This window comes from Scyliorhinus torazame, chromosome 11 (assembly GCF_047496885.1).
Source record: "Scyliorhinus torazame isolate Kashiwa2021f chromosome 11, sScyTor2.1, whole genome shotgun sequence".
Lineage (NCBI taxonomy): Eukaryota > Metazoa > Chordata > Chondrichthyes > Carcharhiniformes > Scyliorhinidae > Scyliorhinus > Scyliorhinus torazame.
In genome coordinates, this window is record NC_092717.1 from 66443296 (window position 1) to 66460296 (window position 17001).

Sequence of the window (17001 nt, forward strand, 5' to 3'; positions counted from 1 at the left end):
GACAGAGGCTTGCCAGGCCTTCAGCCGCATCAAAGCGGATATCGCAAAGGCCACGATGCGTGCCATCGACGAGTCCCTTCGCTTCCAGGTCGAGAGCGACGCCTCCGACGTAGCCCTAGCGGCCACCCTTAACCAAGCGGGCAGACCCGTGGCCTTTTTCTCTCGAACCCTCCACGCTTCAGAAATCCGCCACTCCTCAGTGGAAAAGGAAGCTCAAGCCATAGTGGAAGCTGTGCGACATTGGAGGCATTACCTGGCCGGCAGGAGATTCACTCTCCTCACCGACCAACGGTCGGTAGCCTTCATGTTCGATAATGCACTGCGGGGCAAAATCAAAAACGACAAGATCTTAAGGTGGAGGATCGAGCTCTCCACCTTCAACTACGAGATCTTGTATCGTCCCGGAAAGCTGAACGAGCCGTCCGATGCCCTATCCCGCGGCACATGTGCCAATGCACAAATTAACCGCCTCCAAACCCTCCACGAGGACCTCTGCCACCCGGGGGTCACTCGGTTTTTCCACTTTATCAAGTCCCGCAATCTCCCATACTCTTTAGAGGAGGTCCGTACAGTCACAAGGGACTGCCACATCTGCGCGGAATGCAAACCGCATTTTTTCAGGCCGGATGGTGCGCACCTGATTAAGGCTTCCCGCCCCTTTGAACGCCTTAGTCTGGATTTCAAAGGGCCCCTCCCCTCCACCGACCGCAACACATACTTCCCTAATGTGGTGGACGAATACTCCCGCTTCCCATTCGCCATTCCCTGCTCTGACATGACCGCGGCCACAGTCATTAAAGCCCTGAACACCATCTTCACAATGTTCGGTTGCCCCGCATACGTCCACAGCGACAGGGGGTCCTCCTTCATGAGTGACGAGCTGCGCCAGTTCCTGCTCAGCAAGGGCATAGCCTCAAGCAGGACGACCAGCTACAACCCCCGGGGGAACGGGCAAGTAGAGAGGGAGAACGGCACGGTCTGGAAGACCGTCCTACTGGCCCTACGGTCCAGGGACCTCCCAGTTTCACGGTGGCAGGAGGTCCTCCCGGACGCTCTCCACTCCATCCGGTCGCTATTATGTACGAGCACTAATCAAACGCCTCATGAGCGTCTCCTTGTCTTCCCTAGGAGGTCCTCCTCTGGAACGTCGCTGCTGACCTGGCTGGCGGCCCCAGGACCCATCTTGCTCCGAAAGCATGTGCGGGCACACAAGGCGGACCCGTTGGTCGAAAGGGTTCACGTCCTCCACGCGAACCCGCAGTACGCTTACGTGGAGTACCCCGACGGCCGACAGGACACGGTCTCCCTGCGGGATCTGGCGCCCGCCGGCAACAGACACACCCCCCCCCCCGACACCATTCACCCAACCCCCCCCCTTCCTGCCACCGCCGCACCCCGCGACCGCCCCCTTCCCAGGAGGATCGGTTCCCCTCCCCTCAGGCCCGACCAAGAATAAAGCCCAAGCTGAAACCGTAAGGCTCCCGGAGACGACAACACCGGTACAAGCACCACCACCACCACCGGGGCCGAGGCGATCGACACGGACGACCAGACCACCCGACCGACTCGTGGCGTCGATCTAAATCAATATATGGACGTTTCACAAGAACATTTTGCTTTTCTCCCGATACCTTCTGTAAATAGTTGAAACAGGACAAAATTGTACATACTGTATTGCCATATGAATGTTTTTCTCCCAGGACCAGCCCTGTAAACCCTTACCACCATGCGAAGCATCACCCCGCCGGGTTCATTTTTGACAAGGGGTGAATGTGGTAGTATGTATTAGGGGTCATGTGGGACTGGAAGCCCTAATGTCATTGGCTGACAGATCCCGGGTCCTGGTTGGCCGTTGACCTCTAGCTCCGCCCTGAAGACGGAGTATAAGAAGCCAGAGTCCTCCCCCGCAGGCCATTCTACTATCGAGCTGCGGGGGAACAGACACGCTTAATAAAGCCTCATCGACGTCACTCTATTCGTCTCACGGAGTCTTTGTGCGCTACAGGAAGGAACTTAAGCAAGGAGTCAGGAGGGCTAGAAGGGGTCACGAAAAGTCATTGGCAAATAGGGTTAAGGAAAATCCCAAGGCTTTTTACACGTACATAAAAAGTAAGAGGGTAGCCAGGGAAAGGGTTGGCCCACTGAAGGATAGGCAAGGGAATCTATGTGTGGAGCCAGAGGAAATGGGCGAGGTACTAAATGAATACTTTGCATCAGTATTCACCAAAGAGAAGGAATTGGTAGATGTTGAGTCTGGAGAAGGGTGTGTAGATAGCCTGGTCACGTTGAGATCCAAAAAGACGAGGTGTTGGGCGTCTTAAAAAATATTAAGGTAGATAAATCCCCAGGGCCTGATGGGATCTACTCCAGAATACTGAAGCAGGTTGGAGAGGAAATTGCTGAGGCCTTGACAGAAATCTTTGGATCCTCACTGTCTTCAGGTGATGTCCCGGAGGACTGGAGACTAGCCAGTGTTGTTCCTCTGTTTATGAAGGGTAGCAAGGATAATCCAGGGAACTACAGGCCGGTGAGCCTTACTTCAGTGGTAGGGAAATTACTGGAGAGAATTCTTCGAGACAGGATCTACTCCCATTTGGAAGCAAATGGACGTATTAGTGAGAGGGAGCATGGTTTTGTGAAGGGGAGGTCGTGTCTCACTAACTTGATAAGAGTTTTTTGAGGAGGTCACAAAGATGATTGATGCAGGTAGGGCAGTGGATGTTGTCTATATGGACTTCAGTAAGGCCTTTGACAAGGTCCCTCATGGTAGACTAGTACAAAAGGTGAAGTCACACGGGATCAGGGGTGAGCTGGCAAGGTGGATACAGAACTGGCTAGGTCATAGAAGGCAGAGAGTAGCAATGGAAGGATGCTTTTCTAATTGGAGGGCTGTGACCAGTGGTGTTCCAGCAGGGATCAGTGCTGGGACCTTTGCTGCTTGTAGTATATATAAATGATTTGGAGGAAAATGTTACTGGTCTGATTAGTAAGTTTGCAGACGACACAAAGGTTAGTGGAATTGCAAATCGCGATGAGGACTGTCAGAGGATTTAGATTGTTTGGAGACTTGGGCGGAGAGATGGCAGATGGAGTTTAATCCGGACAAATGTGAGGTAATGCATTTTGGAAGGTCTAATGCAGGTAGGGAATATACAGTGAATGGTAGAACCCTCAAGAGTATTGAAAGTCAGAGAGATCTAGGTGTACAGGTCCACAGGTCACTGAAAGGGGCAACACAGGTGGAGAAGGTAGTCAAGAAGGCATACGGCATGCTTGCCTTCATTGGCCAGGGCATTGAGTATAAGAATTGGCAAGTCATGTTGCAGCTGTATAGAACCTTAGTTAGGCCACACTTGGAGTATAGTGTTCAATTCTGGTCGCCACACTACCAGAAGGATGTGGAGGCTTTAGAGAGGGTGCAGAAGAGATTTACCAGAATGTTGCCTGGTATGGAGGGCATTAGCTATGAGGAGCGGTTGAATAAACTCGGTTTGTTCTCACATGAACGGAGGAGGTTGAGGGGCGACCTAATAGAGGTCTACAAAATTGTGAGGGGCATAGACAGAGTGGATAGTCAGAGGCTTTTCCCCAGGGTAGAGGGGTCAATTACTAGGGGGCATAGGTTTAAGGTGAGAGGGGCAAGGTTTAGAGTAGATGTACGAGGCAACTTTTTTTACGCAGAGGGTAGTGGGTGCCTGGAACACGCTACCGGAGGAGGTGGTGGAAGCAGGGACGATAGTGACATTTAAGGGGCATCTTGACAAATACATGAATAGGATGGGAATAGAGGGATACGGACCCAGGAAGTGTAGAAGATTGTAGTTTAGTCGGGCAGCATGGTCGGCACGGGCTTGGAGGGCCGAATGGCCTGAACCTGTGCTGTACATTTCTTTGTTCTTAAAGTCCCTTTCTTTAGTGAACACTGATGCAAAGTATTCATTTAGTACCTCGCCCATTTCCTCTGGCCCCCCTCACTGTTCTTATGTGGTTCAATCCTTTTACTGGTGTGACAAGGCATGCCCTTCCTCCTCATCCTCCTCCAGTGCTGGGCCAAATTGAGGAGGATGTAGCAGACCACCACGATGTGGGTGACCCTCCTGGTCTCGTTCTGGATAGCCACTCCAGAGTGATCCAGGCACCTGAAGCGCATCTTCAGGACCCCGAAGCACCTTTCTGCTGTATGGGCATCATTGTAGCGGGTTTCCGCATTGATTTGTTGCCACCGTAAAGGCGTCATCAGCCACTGCCATAATGGGTAACGCCTGTCGCCCAGCAGCCGACCCCGCAGCAGGAGGGGTGCCCCTCGAACATGTCGGGGATCATGAAAGAGTCATGTGCACTGCCCGGGAATCGGGCGCAGACATGCATAATCCTCCCCTATACCACTGCGGTGCCAGGTGTGCCATCATCTGGCAGATGTGTTGTACTATCTCCCTGCTTATCCGCAGTCTCCGGTCTGGAAGGTCCTAAAAGGACATGCAGTCGTGGTACACGTGTGGCCTCATCCGGCGCCTCCTTGGCACCTCCTCCTTCTCCTCGGCCTGTCGGGCGTGCGGTCCTTCAGCCTGAGTGGCTGCCACCTGCCCCTCTGCTCGACTGCAGCTTCCGCCTCCTCTCTGAGCGCCCCCTCCCCTCGCTCATGCTGTCACAGTGCTGCATACAGGACTGCATGCAGGCTGTGGCCATTGCCACAGTGGCCAGCATCGCAGGTTGATGACCGAAAGCCATTATTTTCTGTAGGGGGGGGAGAGGCAAACATGCTATGATGGCGCATACACCCATGCCCAACCAGGTACCATGGGCTGCATGGTGACACCGGGTGTCACCCAACCATGCATGCCTCCAGTCCTGGCACCCGTCCCTGCTGCCAGGGGCACCCTTGGATGGCACTGCCCTCACTGGGGGCTGCCATCGGTGTGGCCCTGGGTTGACTCCTGGTGGGTGGCTGCCGGTTGGGTAGGGTGGTTGAGGAGGGGAACCATACGGAATTTGTCACTGCGTGCAGGGGCCGGGGTGGGTGGCCAGCAAGATGGCCTCTGTAATGGCGGTCGGATCCTGGGCACCGCCCCAGTCCTGTTTGGGGAGCTCCCCAGCTGCTCAACCTGTCCCCCCTCCCCCCCTGCAGAAAGCACAGCCGGTGTCCGAGTCAAAAGCCCAAAGTCACCCCACACCACTTCTTACCTCCTCTCTCTGCCGCTGCAGCCAGCACACCAGGTTCACAAATTTTTATAGCACATTAGAAACACGCCGTCGGGAATTCGGCCCATCCGAGGCGCTAAATCGCGCAGGCCCCAGAGAATCAGTCATCAGGACCGCTAATGATATGCCTACTATACTTTCAGTCCGCCCGGTGACGCCGTGATTTCGTCGTTTTTGGGGGGCCGGAGAATCCCTTTTTGGCATGAAACCGGAGTCAGGCTCGATTTCGGCGTCGGAAACTATTCTCTGCCCGATCACGTTTCAGCCTCAGCTAACGGAGAATCCAGCCCATGATATGCCCTTGTTCAAAATAATTTGGAACGTTAGCCCCAGCAATTACAGGTCAGTCAGTTTAAAATCAGTGGTGTGAAAACTTCAAGAAACAATTATTTGTGTTAGAATTATGAGTCACATGGAAAACTGTGGGTTGATTAGGAAGAGCTAGCATGGATTTCTAAAGGGAAATTGTGCTCATCTAACTTTCTGGAGTTTTTTTGAGGAGGTAGTAGAAAGGGTCGGTAAAGGAAATGCTGTTGATGTAGTGCACATGGATTTTCATAAGGCATTCAATGCCGTGCCACACAACACACTTGTGAGAAAAGTTATAGCTTGTAGAATAAATGGGACATTAGCAACATGATACAAAATTGATCTCAGTAATAGGGATGAGGGAGTAAAGTCAATGGATATTTTTTTTGACTGCAGGAAGGTTTGTAATGGTGTTCTGCAGGTGATCGCTTTCCCTCATATATATTAATAATCAAGCTTTGGTGTGCAGGGGTCAATTTCAAAGTTTGTGGATAACACAAAGTTTGAAAATATTGTAAACTGTGAAAAGGACAGTGTTGAACTTCAAAAGGACATGGGTAAGTTGGAGTAGGCAGATAGGAGGTAGATGAAGTTCAATGTAGAGAAGTGTGATGTGATGCATTTGGGTAGGAAAAACATGGAGAAACAATCTTAAAAAAAGGGTAAAATTCTAAAAGGGGTGCAGGAGCAAAGGGACCTGGATATATCTGTGCATAGGTTATTTAAGGTAGCAAGACAGGTGGAGAGAGCAGTAAATAAAACATATACTACTCTTAGCTTTATTAATAGAGGAATAGATTACAAAAGCAAGGATCTAATGCTGAACTTATAGGGGCTCGTTTAGCACAGTGGGCTAAACAGCTGGCTTGCAAGGCAGAACAATGCCAGCAGTGCGGGTTCAATTCCTGTACCGGCCTCCCCGAACAGGAGCTGGAATGTGGCGACTAGGGACTTTTCACAGTAACTTTATTGTAGCCTACTTGTGACAATAAGCGATTATTATTATTATTACTACAAGACACTAATTAGACCTCAGCTGGAATATTGTGTACAGTTTCACAGGGCAGCACTGTAGCACAGTGGGGGCAGCACTGTAGCATAGTGGTTAGCACAGTTGCTTCACAGCTCCAGGGTCCCAGGTTCAATTCCCGGTTGGTTCACTGTCTATGTGGAGTCTGCACGTTCTCCCGTATCTGCGTGCGTTTCCTCCAGGTGCTCCGGTTTCCTCCCACAGTCCAAAGATGTGCGGGTGAGGTGGATTGGCCATGCTAAATTGTTCTTAGTGTCCAAAAAGGTTAGGTGGGGTTACCAGGTTATGGGGATAGGGTGCAGGTGTGGGCTTGAGTAGGGTGCTCTTTCCAAGGGCTGGTGCAGACTCGATGGGCCGAATGGCCTCTTTCAACACTGTAAATTCTATGACGAGTTCTGGGTATCACAACATATAAAGAATGTGATTGGAGACTGCAAAAAGAATGGTTCCAGGGATGAGAAGCTTCACTTATGAACCTTGTTTCATTTTTGAAAGGTTGGGACTGGTCTCCTTGGAGAGAAGAACATTGAGGCGATTTGATAGAGTTGTTCCAAATCATGAGCATTCTGGACAGAGTAGATAAGGAGAAACTGTTCCTGCTTGTAAAAGGATCAAGAATGAGAGGGCACAGATATATTTTTAAAAAATATTTCTTTATTCTCCTCCTTTTATGCATTTTCTCCCCAATTTACACCCACCAACAATAAACAATAATCAGTAATAAATAATAATCAGTAACAAATATGTCAATCCCCATATCGATAACAACGATCCCATCCTCCCACCAAACCCAAAACATTCACCCACATATCTACATAAACAACTGACAATAAGGAACCATGGCCATTAACACCCATCGACCCCCTCCCTCCAACCCTCCCACCCACCCCCCCAACTAATGTTCGATGTTATCCAGTTCTTGAAAGTGCATAATGAATAATGCCCATGAATTGTAGAACTCCTCTGGCCTTCCCCTCAGTTCAAACTTAACCTTCTCAAGAGTCAAGAATTCCAACAGGTCCCCCCGCCACGCTAGGGCACAGGGTGGAGAGGCTGCTCTCCAACCCATCAGGATCCGCCTTCAGGCGATCAATGAGGTGAAGGCTACAATATCTGCCTCCGCACCCGTTTCCAACCCTGGCTGGTCCGACACCCCGAATATGGCCTCCCGGGGGCGCGGGTCCAGTTTCACGTGCACCACTTTAGAAATTATCCTAAAAACCTCCTTCCAGTAATCCTCTAGCTTGGGACAGGACCAAAATATATGAACCTGGTTAGCACCCCCCCCCCCCCCCCCCCCCCCCCCACAACGTTCACACACATCTTCTACTCCCTCAAAGAATCGGCTCATCCTCGCCCTCGTGAGGTGTGCTCTATATACCACCTTCAGTTGTATCAGCCCCAACCTCGCGCACGAGGTGGAGGCATTAACTCTCTGGAGCACCTCACACCAGAACCCCTCCTCCATATCCTCTCCCAACTCTTCCTCCCACTTTGCTTTGATCCCTTCCAGCGGTGCCTTCTCCTCCTCCAAAATAGCTCCATAGATCGCTGACACTACCCCCTTCTCCAGTCCCCCTGTCGTCAGCACCTCCTTCAGCAATGTGGAGGCCCTCCGGGAAGTTCTGTATCTCCTTTCTAGCAAAATCTCAAACCTTCATATATCTAAACATTTCCCCCTGCTCCAGCACATACTTTGCTTCCAGCTCCTTCAATCCTGCAAACCGACCCCTCAAAAACAAATCTTTTAATGTCCTAATCCCCTTCTCCTCCCATTTCCGAAAATTTCCATCCCACCTCCCTGGCTCAAATCTGTGGTTCCCCCGAATCGGCATTTCCCTTGACCCTGCCCCCAACCCGAAGTGTTGGCGGACCTGCCTCCAAATTTTCAATGAAGCTATTATTACCGGACTCTCCGAGTACTTTCCAGGGCTATCGGGAGCAGGGCAGTTGCTAGTGCTTTCAATCCTGACCCCCTCTGCACAAACTCTCCTCCATTCTGACCCACTGGGAATCAACCCCTCTTACCCAGCTCCGCACCTTCTCCACATTCGCTGCCCAGTAGTAATACATCAGGTTCGGAAGATCCAAACCCCTTGCCTGCCTTCCCCTCTGTAATAGCACCTTTCTAACTCTGGCCATCGTCCCTCCCCATATGAACGACGTAATCCTTCCTTCAATCTCTTTGGAGAGGGCACAGATATGAAGTGATTTGAAATAGAAGTACATGTGTGAGAAAATAAATGTTTGGATAGGCCAATAAATAATCATCTGCTACCAAGCCATTGAAATTCCCACATTCAAGTGTTTATAGTGTCAAGATCTTGCAAAGGAGATCATCTGCCTCCTCACAAAAAGGGTGTCTGCATTCACACATCGCCCTTATGTCTGGTTACAGAACAGATTACTTGTCTATTCTGTTAATCAGCTGTTTATGATACAGAGAGAGAAATTAACAAATACAGAACTGTACAAGATATTAAGTCGACTATTTTCTAGACACATTTAAAAAGATGTTCAGATACATGGACTGTACCTTTCTAAATCTTGACATGTCCATTTCAATCATGTGTATCCAAGGTACCAATAGCAAGACAAGAACATATTCTTCCACATGATCAAATAGTTCTTCAAAAGGTGGCTCTAGTTTTCTATATAGCATCTTCCTGTTCTCTGTATCCAATTCAACATCAGCTGGAGCCCCTTCAGAAATGTATGTCGCAAAAATAAACTGAAACAAATGGACATGTTGTGTAAATTTGTTGCCAATTATGTAAATTTGTTGCCAATTTATAAATTAGAATGGGCTGGCTTCAGCGGTAGCTTAAAATCATAATCGACTGCTTTTACCCTATTCTTAACAAAGACCAATGCAGCACAGGAACAGGCCCTTCAGCCCTCCAAGCCTATACTGGTCATGATACCCTTGTGCCGTATCCCTCTATACCCATCCTATCCATGTATTTGTCAAGATGTATTTTGAACGTCATTACTGTGTCTGCTTCCACAATCCCCCCTGGCAACGCATTCCAGGCACTCACCACCCTCTGTCTAAAAAAACTTGCCTCGCACATCTTAAGCAATATAGACAACAATAATTCCAGTAATAATAACTACCTGAAAGAGTGGTAGGGATAGAAATCCTCATCACACATTTGTAAACATTCAGATATGCACTTGAAGTGTTTTTAATACACAGGGTTACAGACCAAGTGCTAGAAAGTAGAATTAGGCTGAATAACACTATTTTGGCTGACGTAAACATGGTGAACTGAATGGCCTCCTTCTGTGCCATAAATCTTTCTTTGTTTATATAGAACACTCAATGAATTAATCTCACCCATTGGCTAAGTGAGTAATGCACCAACTGTTTTGGTACTGAGTCACATAAATAAAAAGTCCTCGAGTTTGATTCCTAGCTTGTACTGAGTTCGCCTATCTCAACAAGGACAGAAATTGGGAGTTACAGGCGCAGATTGCATTGTGAAAATACAACGTCATGATGATATAGAGACCTAGCACATGGAAGGCACTAGTGTTAAATATTTCTGGGTACAAGGTGCTCAGAAAAGGTAGGAAAGAAAAGAAGGGGAGAGGGGTGGAGGTGTTGGTGAAGGAGAGCATTCCGGTGCTGGAGGAAGAAGATGTCCCAAAGGAGTCAAGGACAAAATCAATTTGGCTGGGGCTAAGGAACAAAAAGGGTACAATTACATGCCTTGGTGTAATCTATAGACTGCCAAATAGTGATAAGGCTATAGAAGAACAAATCTGCAGGGAAATTACAGAGAGATCCAACATTATAGTTTTAATGGGGTACTTTAATTACCCGAATGTAGACTGGGACAGTGTGAGTGTAAAGGGTAGAGAGGTGCAAAAGTTCTTAGATGGTGTCCAGGAAGGGATGCTGGGTTAAGGACATGGACAAGTAGGCAGCAGGCAGATCAAATAAAGCTACAGGAAAAGGTGTTGCAGACTTCAAACAAATTCACAGCTTGATGCGAATAATATAAGTAAAAGGCTATCTCCAGGCCACCAACACGATCAATAGAGCTGTCTTGTTAATCACAATCGTTTACATTTCGAGTCTGATGACTCTTTGTCACAGCTTTGACAAAGGGTCATCTGGACTCTAAACATTAGCTCTTTTCTCTCCCCACAGATGCTGCCAGACTTGCTGAGATTTTCCAGCATTTTCTCTTTCGTTTCAGATTCCAGCATCTGCAGTAATTTGCCTTAATCCAGGGTAAACTCTGTTAGTTTGCACTCAAACTCAGAGGGATTAGGACCGAAAAATAGCCCATAAGCCGTACCCGAAGTCCAATCGACTCCTGACCACCCTGTAGCCAGAGATGACTGACCGGAGTTCGCAGGTAGCAAAGTGTTCCATATAGGAGGAGAAAATTAGGGAATATATAAAGATACATAGGGATGGCCCCCATGGGCAGAATTTTGTAGGAATACAGAGACAGGTCCTGGAGCAATAGGACAAACCTATTGGGAGGACCTGAATAAAATGCAGGGAAAGCGTGCACTGAAGTATGAGAAAGCGATTGCAGTAGTGTACTGCTTAGCGCAACTATTGGGAACCGAGGAGGTCCAAGCGACCGTTCGCATGCGACTAGCAGATAGAAAAGAGGAAGTACGGAAATCACAAGAGGTGATAGAAGCATTAAGAGGAATTAAAGCTTTCAAATGAAGCACATCAGGAGTGAAAGTAACAAATTCATGGAAGGAAGAAGTAGGGAATGAAGCAACGCATGGCAGGGAGAGGTAGGTAGAATAAAGAACGAATGGCAGAGAGACGCAGATAGAGGGAAAAGCGCCTGACAAGGAGAAGTCGAGAGGGAGATAGCAAAGCTGCAGGAGGAGATGACAAAATTAAAAGAGGGAGGGCAAAAGGCCGTGGCAAAATTAAAAGACGAGAGGCAGGAGGAGGTGAAGAAATTAAAAGAAGAACAGCAGACAGAGAAAAAAAGATTACAAAAGGAGCAGCAGGAGAGATTTGATCAAATGAGAGCTGAAAAAGACAGGGAGATTAGTGATCTAAAATTTTCAAACCAGGCTAACCTGGTCATTTAGGCAGTTTTCAAACTCAATATGAAAAAGCTTACCAAGGCACCCAACGGGTGGTAAGAGATGAAGCCGAGCAGGTCACCCGCTTAGAAGCGAAGTGCACCAACCTGCAGGCAGCATTAAAAGCGCTCCATCAGACCAGTCAGGAACAGCGACATGCGGCCGCTGACCATTCTAATTGCCAGCGCAAAATTAATAAATTAAAATCATTGCTCTCGGTCCAAGATGTTTTTATGTGTACCTTCGGGACAATTGAGTTAGGAGAGGAAGAGAAGGCAGATTGGGCAGATCTTCATAAAAGGGCAAACATGTACGTCATGAAGACCGAGAGTTGGGATTCCCCACCGCAACCCCCAGAAATAACCATACCGAACGTGCCACACTAACCACAGAGAAAGTTGTACCTGTTAAACCACTGGATTCACCCCCAGGGCCAATGCATCCAGTCACCACCAAGAGGAGGGTAGGGGATAGCCTAAGCCCGGCAATTACTTTTATAACTCCGCTTACAGTGACCCAACTGAGTGATGCCTGTAGTAAAATCACCACTTATGAGCCTACTGCAGACCCACACTGCTTCTTTGAGGAGATTAGACTGCAGAAAATAATGTATGGGCTCGACGAAAGGGAGGAAGTAAAGCACATAGTAATGTGCCTTAGTCCGTCAGTCACGTCAGAATTACCATCTCCCCAAAACGTGGGATGAGGAACTTTAGGGACGTGAAAGAGGTCATATTAACAGCAGTAGGATACAATAAGGGGGATCCCGTAGACAGTTTCAACAAATGTAGGCAAAGGAAAGGGGAACATCCGACCACCTTCGCGGGTTGGCTCTGGATTCATTTTCGAGGGGTGTATGGAGACTTAAAGTGTTCCTCATTAGATGACTCCGACTCCTCCAAATTGGCATGGATGTTAGTATCCCACACTACCGAGCAGGCAAAAAGGCTTGCATAAATTCTCACCCCGCCAACCTTACACACAATGAAGCATGGGTTCTTCAGAGCTCATCCAGAGTTTGGGGACAGTCAGTTCAGGAACATCCACCAGCAATTACTGATAAAGAGGCAACTAATGGGAACCGGATTTGTAGTCCAGCAACTGAGGTAGCCGATGTTCAGGACGTCAAAGCATGTAGTGAGGCAGTGGGGTAGATAACACTGACAAAGGAGAGTACTTGCAGGCACGGAGATGGGTTGAAATGTGTATACTTCAACGCAAGAAGCATGAGGAATAAGGTGGGTGAACTTAAGGCATGGATCGGTACTTGGGACTACGATGTTGTGGCCATCACGGAAACTTGGATAGAAGAGGGGCAGAAATGGTGGTCATAGATCATAGAATTTACAGTGCAGAAGGAGGCCATTTGGCCCATCGAGTCTGCACCGACTATTTGAAAGAGCACCCTACCCAAGCCCACATCTCCACCCTATCCCCATAACCCAGTAACCCAACCCAACACTAAGGGCAATTTTGGACACTAAGGGCAATTTAACATGGCCAATCCACCTAATCTGCACATCTTTGGACGGTGGGAGGAAACCGGAGTACTTGGAGGAAACCCATGTAGACACGGGGAGAACGTGCAGACTTCGCACAGACAGTGACCCAAGCCGGGAATCAAACTGGGGACCCTGGAGCTGTGCAGCAATTCTGCTAACCACAATGCTACCGTGCTGCCTTTGTTGGAGGTTCCTGGTTTGATATGTTTCAATAAGATTAGGGAGGGTGGTAAAAGAGGTGGGGGGTGGCATTGTTGATTAGAGATAGGATAACAGCTGCAGAAAGGCAGTTCGAGGAGGATCTGCCGACTGAGGTAGTATAGGTTGAAGTCAGAAATAGGAAAGGAGCAGTCACCTTGTTGGGAGTTTTCTACAAGCCCCCCAATAGCAGCAGAGATGTGGAGGAACAGATTGGGAAACAGATTTTGGAAAGGTGCAGAAGTCACAGGGTAGTAGTCATGGGTGACTTCAACTTCCCAAATAATGAGTGAAAACTCTTCAGATCAAATAGTTTGGGTGGAGTGGTATTTGTGCAGTGTGTCCAGGAAGCTTTTCTAACACAGTGTGTACATTGTCCGACCAGAGGGGAGGCCATATTGGAACTGGTACTTGGTAATGAACCAGGACAAGTGATAGGTTTGTTAGTGGGGGAGCATTTTGGAGATCGTGACCACAATTCTGTGACTTTCACTTTAGTAATGGAGAGGGATAGGTGCGTGCAACAAGGCAAGGTTTACAATTGGGGAAGGGTAAATACGATGCTGTCAGGCAAGAACTGAAGTGCATAAGTTGGGAACATAGGCTGTCAGGGAAGGACACAATTGAAATGTGGAACTTGTTCATGGAACAGATGCTACGAGTCCTTGATATGCATGTCCCTGTCAGGCAGGGAAGAGATGGTCGAGTGAGGGAACCATGGTTGACAAGTGAGGTTGAATGTCTTGTTAAGAGGAAGAAGGAGACTTATGTAAGGCTGAGGAAACAAGGTTCAGACAGGGCGCTGGAGGGATACAAGATAGCCAGGAGGGAACTGAAGAAAGGGATTAGGAGAGCTAAGAGAGAGCATGAAAAATCTTTGGCAGGGAGGATCAAGGAAAACCACAAGGCCTTTTACACATCCGTTGAGAAATGAGAATGACTAGAGCGAGGTTAGGTCCGATCAAGGACAGTAACGGGAGATTGTGAATTGAGTCTGAAGAGATAGGGGAGGTCTTGAACGAGTACTTTTCTTCAGTATTTACGAATGAGAGGGGCCATATTGTTGGAGAGGACAGTGTGAAACAGACTGGTAAGCTCGAGGAGATACTTGTTAGGAAGGAAGATGTGTTGGGCATTTTGAAAAATTTCAGGATAGTCAAGTCCCCTGGGCCTGACAGGATTTATCCACGGATTCTATGGGAAGCAAGAGATGAAATTGCAGAGCCGTTGCCAACGATCTTTTCATCCTCACTGTCAACAGGGGTAGTACCAGGGGATTGGAGAGTGGCGAATGTCGTGCCCCTGTTCAAAAAAGAGATTAGGGATAACCCTGGGAATTACAGACCAGTTAGTCTTCCTTCGGTGGTAGGCAAAGTAATGGAAAGGGTACTGAGGGATAGGATTTCTGAGCATCTGGAAAGACACTGCTTGATTAGAGATAGTCAGCACGGATTTGTGAGGGGTAGGTCTTGCCTCACAAGGCTTATTGAATTCTTTGAGGAGGTGACCAAGCACGTGGATGAAGGTAAAGCTGTAGATGTAGTCTACATGGATTTTAGTAAGGCATTTGATAAGGTTCCCCATGGCAGACTTATGCAGAAAGTAAGGGGGCATGGGATAGTGGGAAATTTGGCCAGTTGGATAATGAACTGGCTAACCGATAGAAGTTAGAGTGGTGGTGGATGGCAAATATTGAGCCTGGAGCCAAGTTACCAGTGGCGTACCGCAGGGATCAGTTCTGGGTCCTCTGCTGTTTGTCATTTCATTAATGACTTAGATGAGGGAGTTGAAGGGTGGGTCAATAAATTTGCAGACGATACGAAGATTGGTGGAGTTGTGGGTAGTAAGGAGGGCTGTTGTCGGCTGCAAAGAGACATAGATAGGATGCAGAGCTGGGCTGAGAAGTGGCAGATGGAGTTTAACCCTGAAAACCCTTGTCTCCTTTGGTTTTATAAAAAAGAAATGGGGGGGGGGGGGGGGGGCGTCACGTGTCGTGACAATATAAATGCAAATATTAAGCATGCGATAACAACAGAAACTATGCTTCATTTCCTCAGGATGCCACCGGTTCCAGAACCAAGACGAGATGGAACCTTGGGCGGAATTTTGTGATCCTGTCGCGTTTCTCGACGGTGTCAACACGGCCTCAGGATCAGCAATTCTCAGGATTCTCAAGATGGTGCCGGAGCGAGGCGACTCTCTGCAAGTTCTCCCAAACATATCCACTTTTTCTTCCCATGTACGTAATGATCTGTTGAGCTGCTCGCAGAAAAATACTTTTCACTGTACCTCGGTACACGTGACAATAAACAAATCCAATCTAATCCTATGGGCCAGCACGGCACTGGAGCGGTTCATGCCATTCCAGCTGCTGATCCCGGCGTCAACTGGGCGCCACGGGATCCGCGCATGCGCAGTGGCACCGGCACCAACGCGTGCATCCGCAGTGGCTCCCTTCAACGCACCTGCCTCGACGCAACATGGCGCAGGGCTACAGGAGCTGGCGCTGCAGAAAGGAGGCCCCCAGCCAGAGAGGCCGTCCCGCCGATTGGTGGTTCCCGATCGCAGGCCAGGCCACATCGGAGCCCCCCCCCCTGGGGCTGGACCCTCCTCCCCCTGCACAGGCCGCCCCGACCCTTCCACGTCGAGTTCCCGCCGGCTGAGAGCAGGTGCGGACGTCGCCGGCGGGACTCGGCTTTTTTTACGACGAGAATCGGCGGGGGGGGCCGCGTAGAGCAGCCCCCGACCAGCGGCGCACCAACTATGCAGAGCGGAGAATTGGCACCGATTCTCTGCTCTGCGGCGAATCGCGTGCCGGCGTCGGGGTGGCTGTGGCGCAATTCGCGCTGGTCGCAGGGATTCTCCGGCCCGGCCCCGGGCTGAGAGAATCCCGCCCCTTACATCAACATCGGTCTACTTTTCATCGGATTCACCGAACTCAGCACTCAGGACACTCCAAATCAGATGAACTTTTTATATCCGGGTTATTTATGGTTTTCTGCGCCTGACGCATGGGAATGTGAGGGTTGTGTACTTTGGATACACCCCAATAAAAGTATCATGTTTGGGTGTAAGAATCAGAGGCTTATTTACAAAAAGCCAAACAGAAGCTCAGTCGAATGCTACCTGAGCGTCATCATAAAAGGGGATTGGTGGGGTTTTTCAAATATTGGGTGTCCCGCAATTGGATGTTTAGCTAATAGCCCCGAGAAAGGATTGGAACTTGGGCAGATGTGCCCTGGGACATTGATTGAGGGTAATGTTGCCCTATATGAGATCAGGAGAGGACCAAAGCCAGCACCAGACCCAACACACATTGCGACATTACCAACAGCACATTTTGTATTAAACCAGACATACCAGGCAGGGTGGATCTCATACAATTAATTTACAGAAAAAAGACAGGGCAGACGTAAACTCTACTGATGAGCTCCAGCAGCACCTGGGGATCTATTATGAGGAATATGATACAAAATAAAAAAACCCTGCCAGAACTAAACCAAATTCGGCTGAAATCGGCTACTGCCCACAGAACCTTCGCCAAAATAGTCCAGCAAACCCAGGACATACAAAGGCAAATTGCAGAAATTAAAGCCACCAACTAACTGGTGGGATGATTTTTGGAACTGGGGCTCAACTATACAAATACATCCATTCATTCGACTCATCTCACATTTGGCTATCATCCTG

At 48.8% G+C, this 17001-nt stretch overlaps 1 protein-coding gene across 1 annotated transcript in view; it reads right to left on the reverse strand.

Moving 5' to 3' along the window:
- The window catches only part of LOC140385928 (regulator of G-protein signaling 22-like), a 927092-nt gene that overhangs the window by 218098 nt on the left and 691993 nt on the right, over window positions 1–17001 (reverse strand). The window contains exon 16 of the mRNA XM_072468579.1: window positions 9075–9269. Within this exon, the coding sequence (XP_072324680.1) occupies window positions 9075–9269 (195 nt within the window). The remainder of the gene's footprint in view (window positions 1–9074; window positions 9270–17001) is intronic.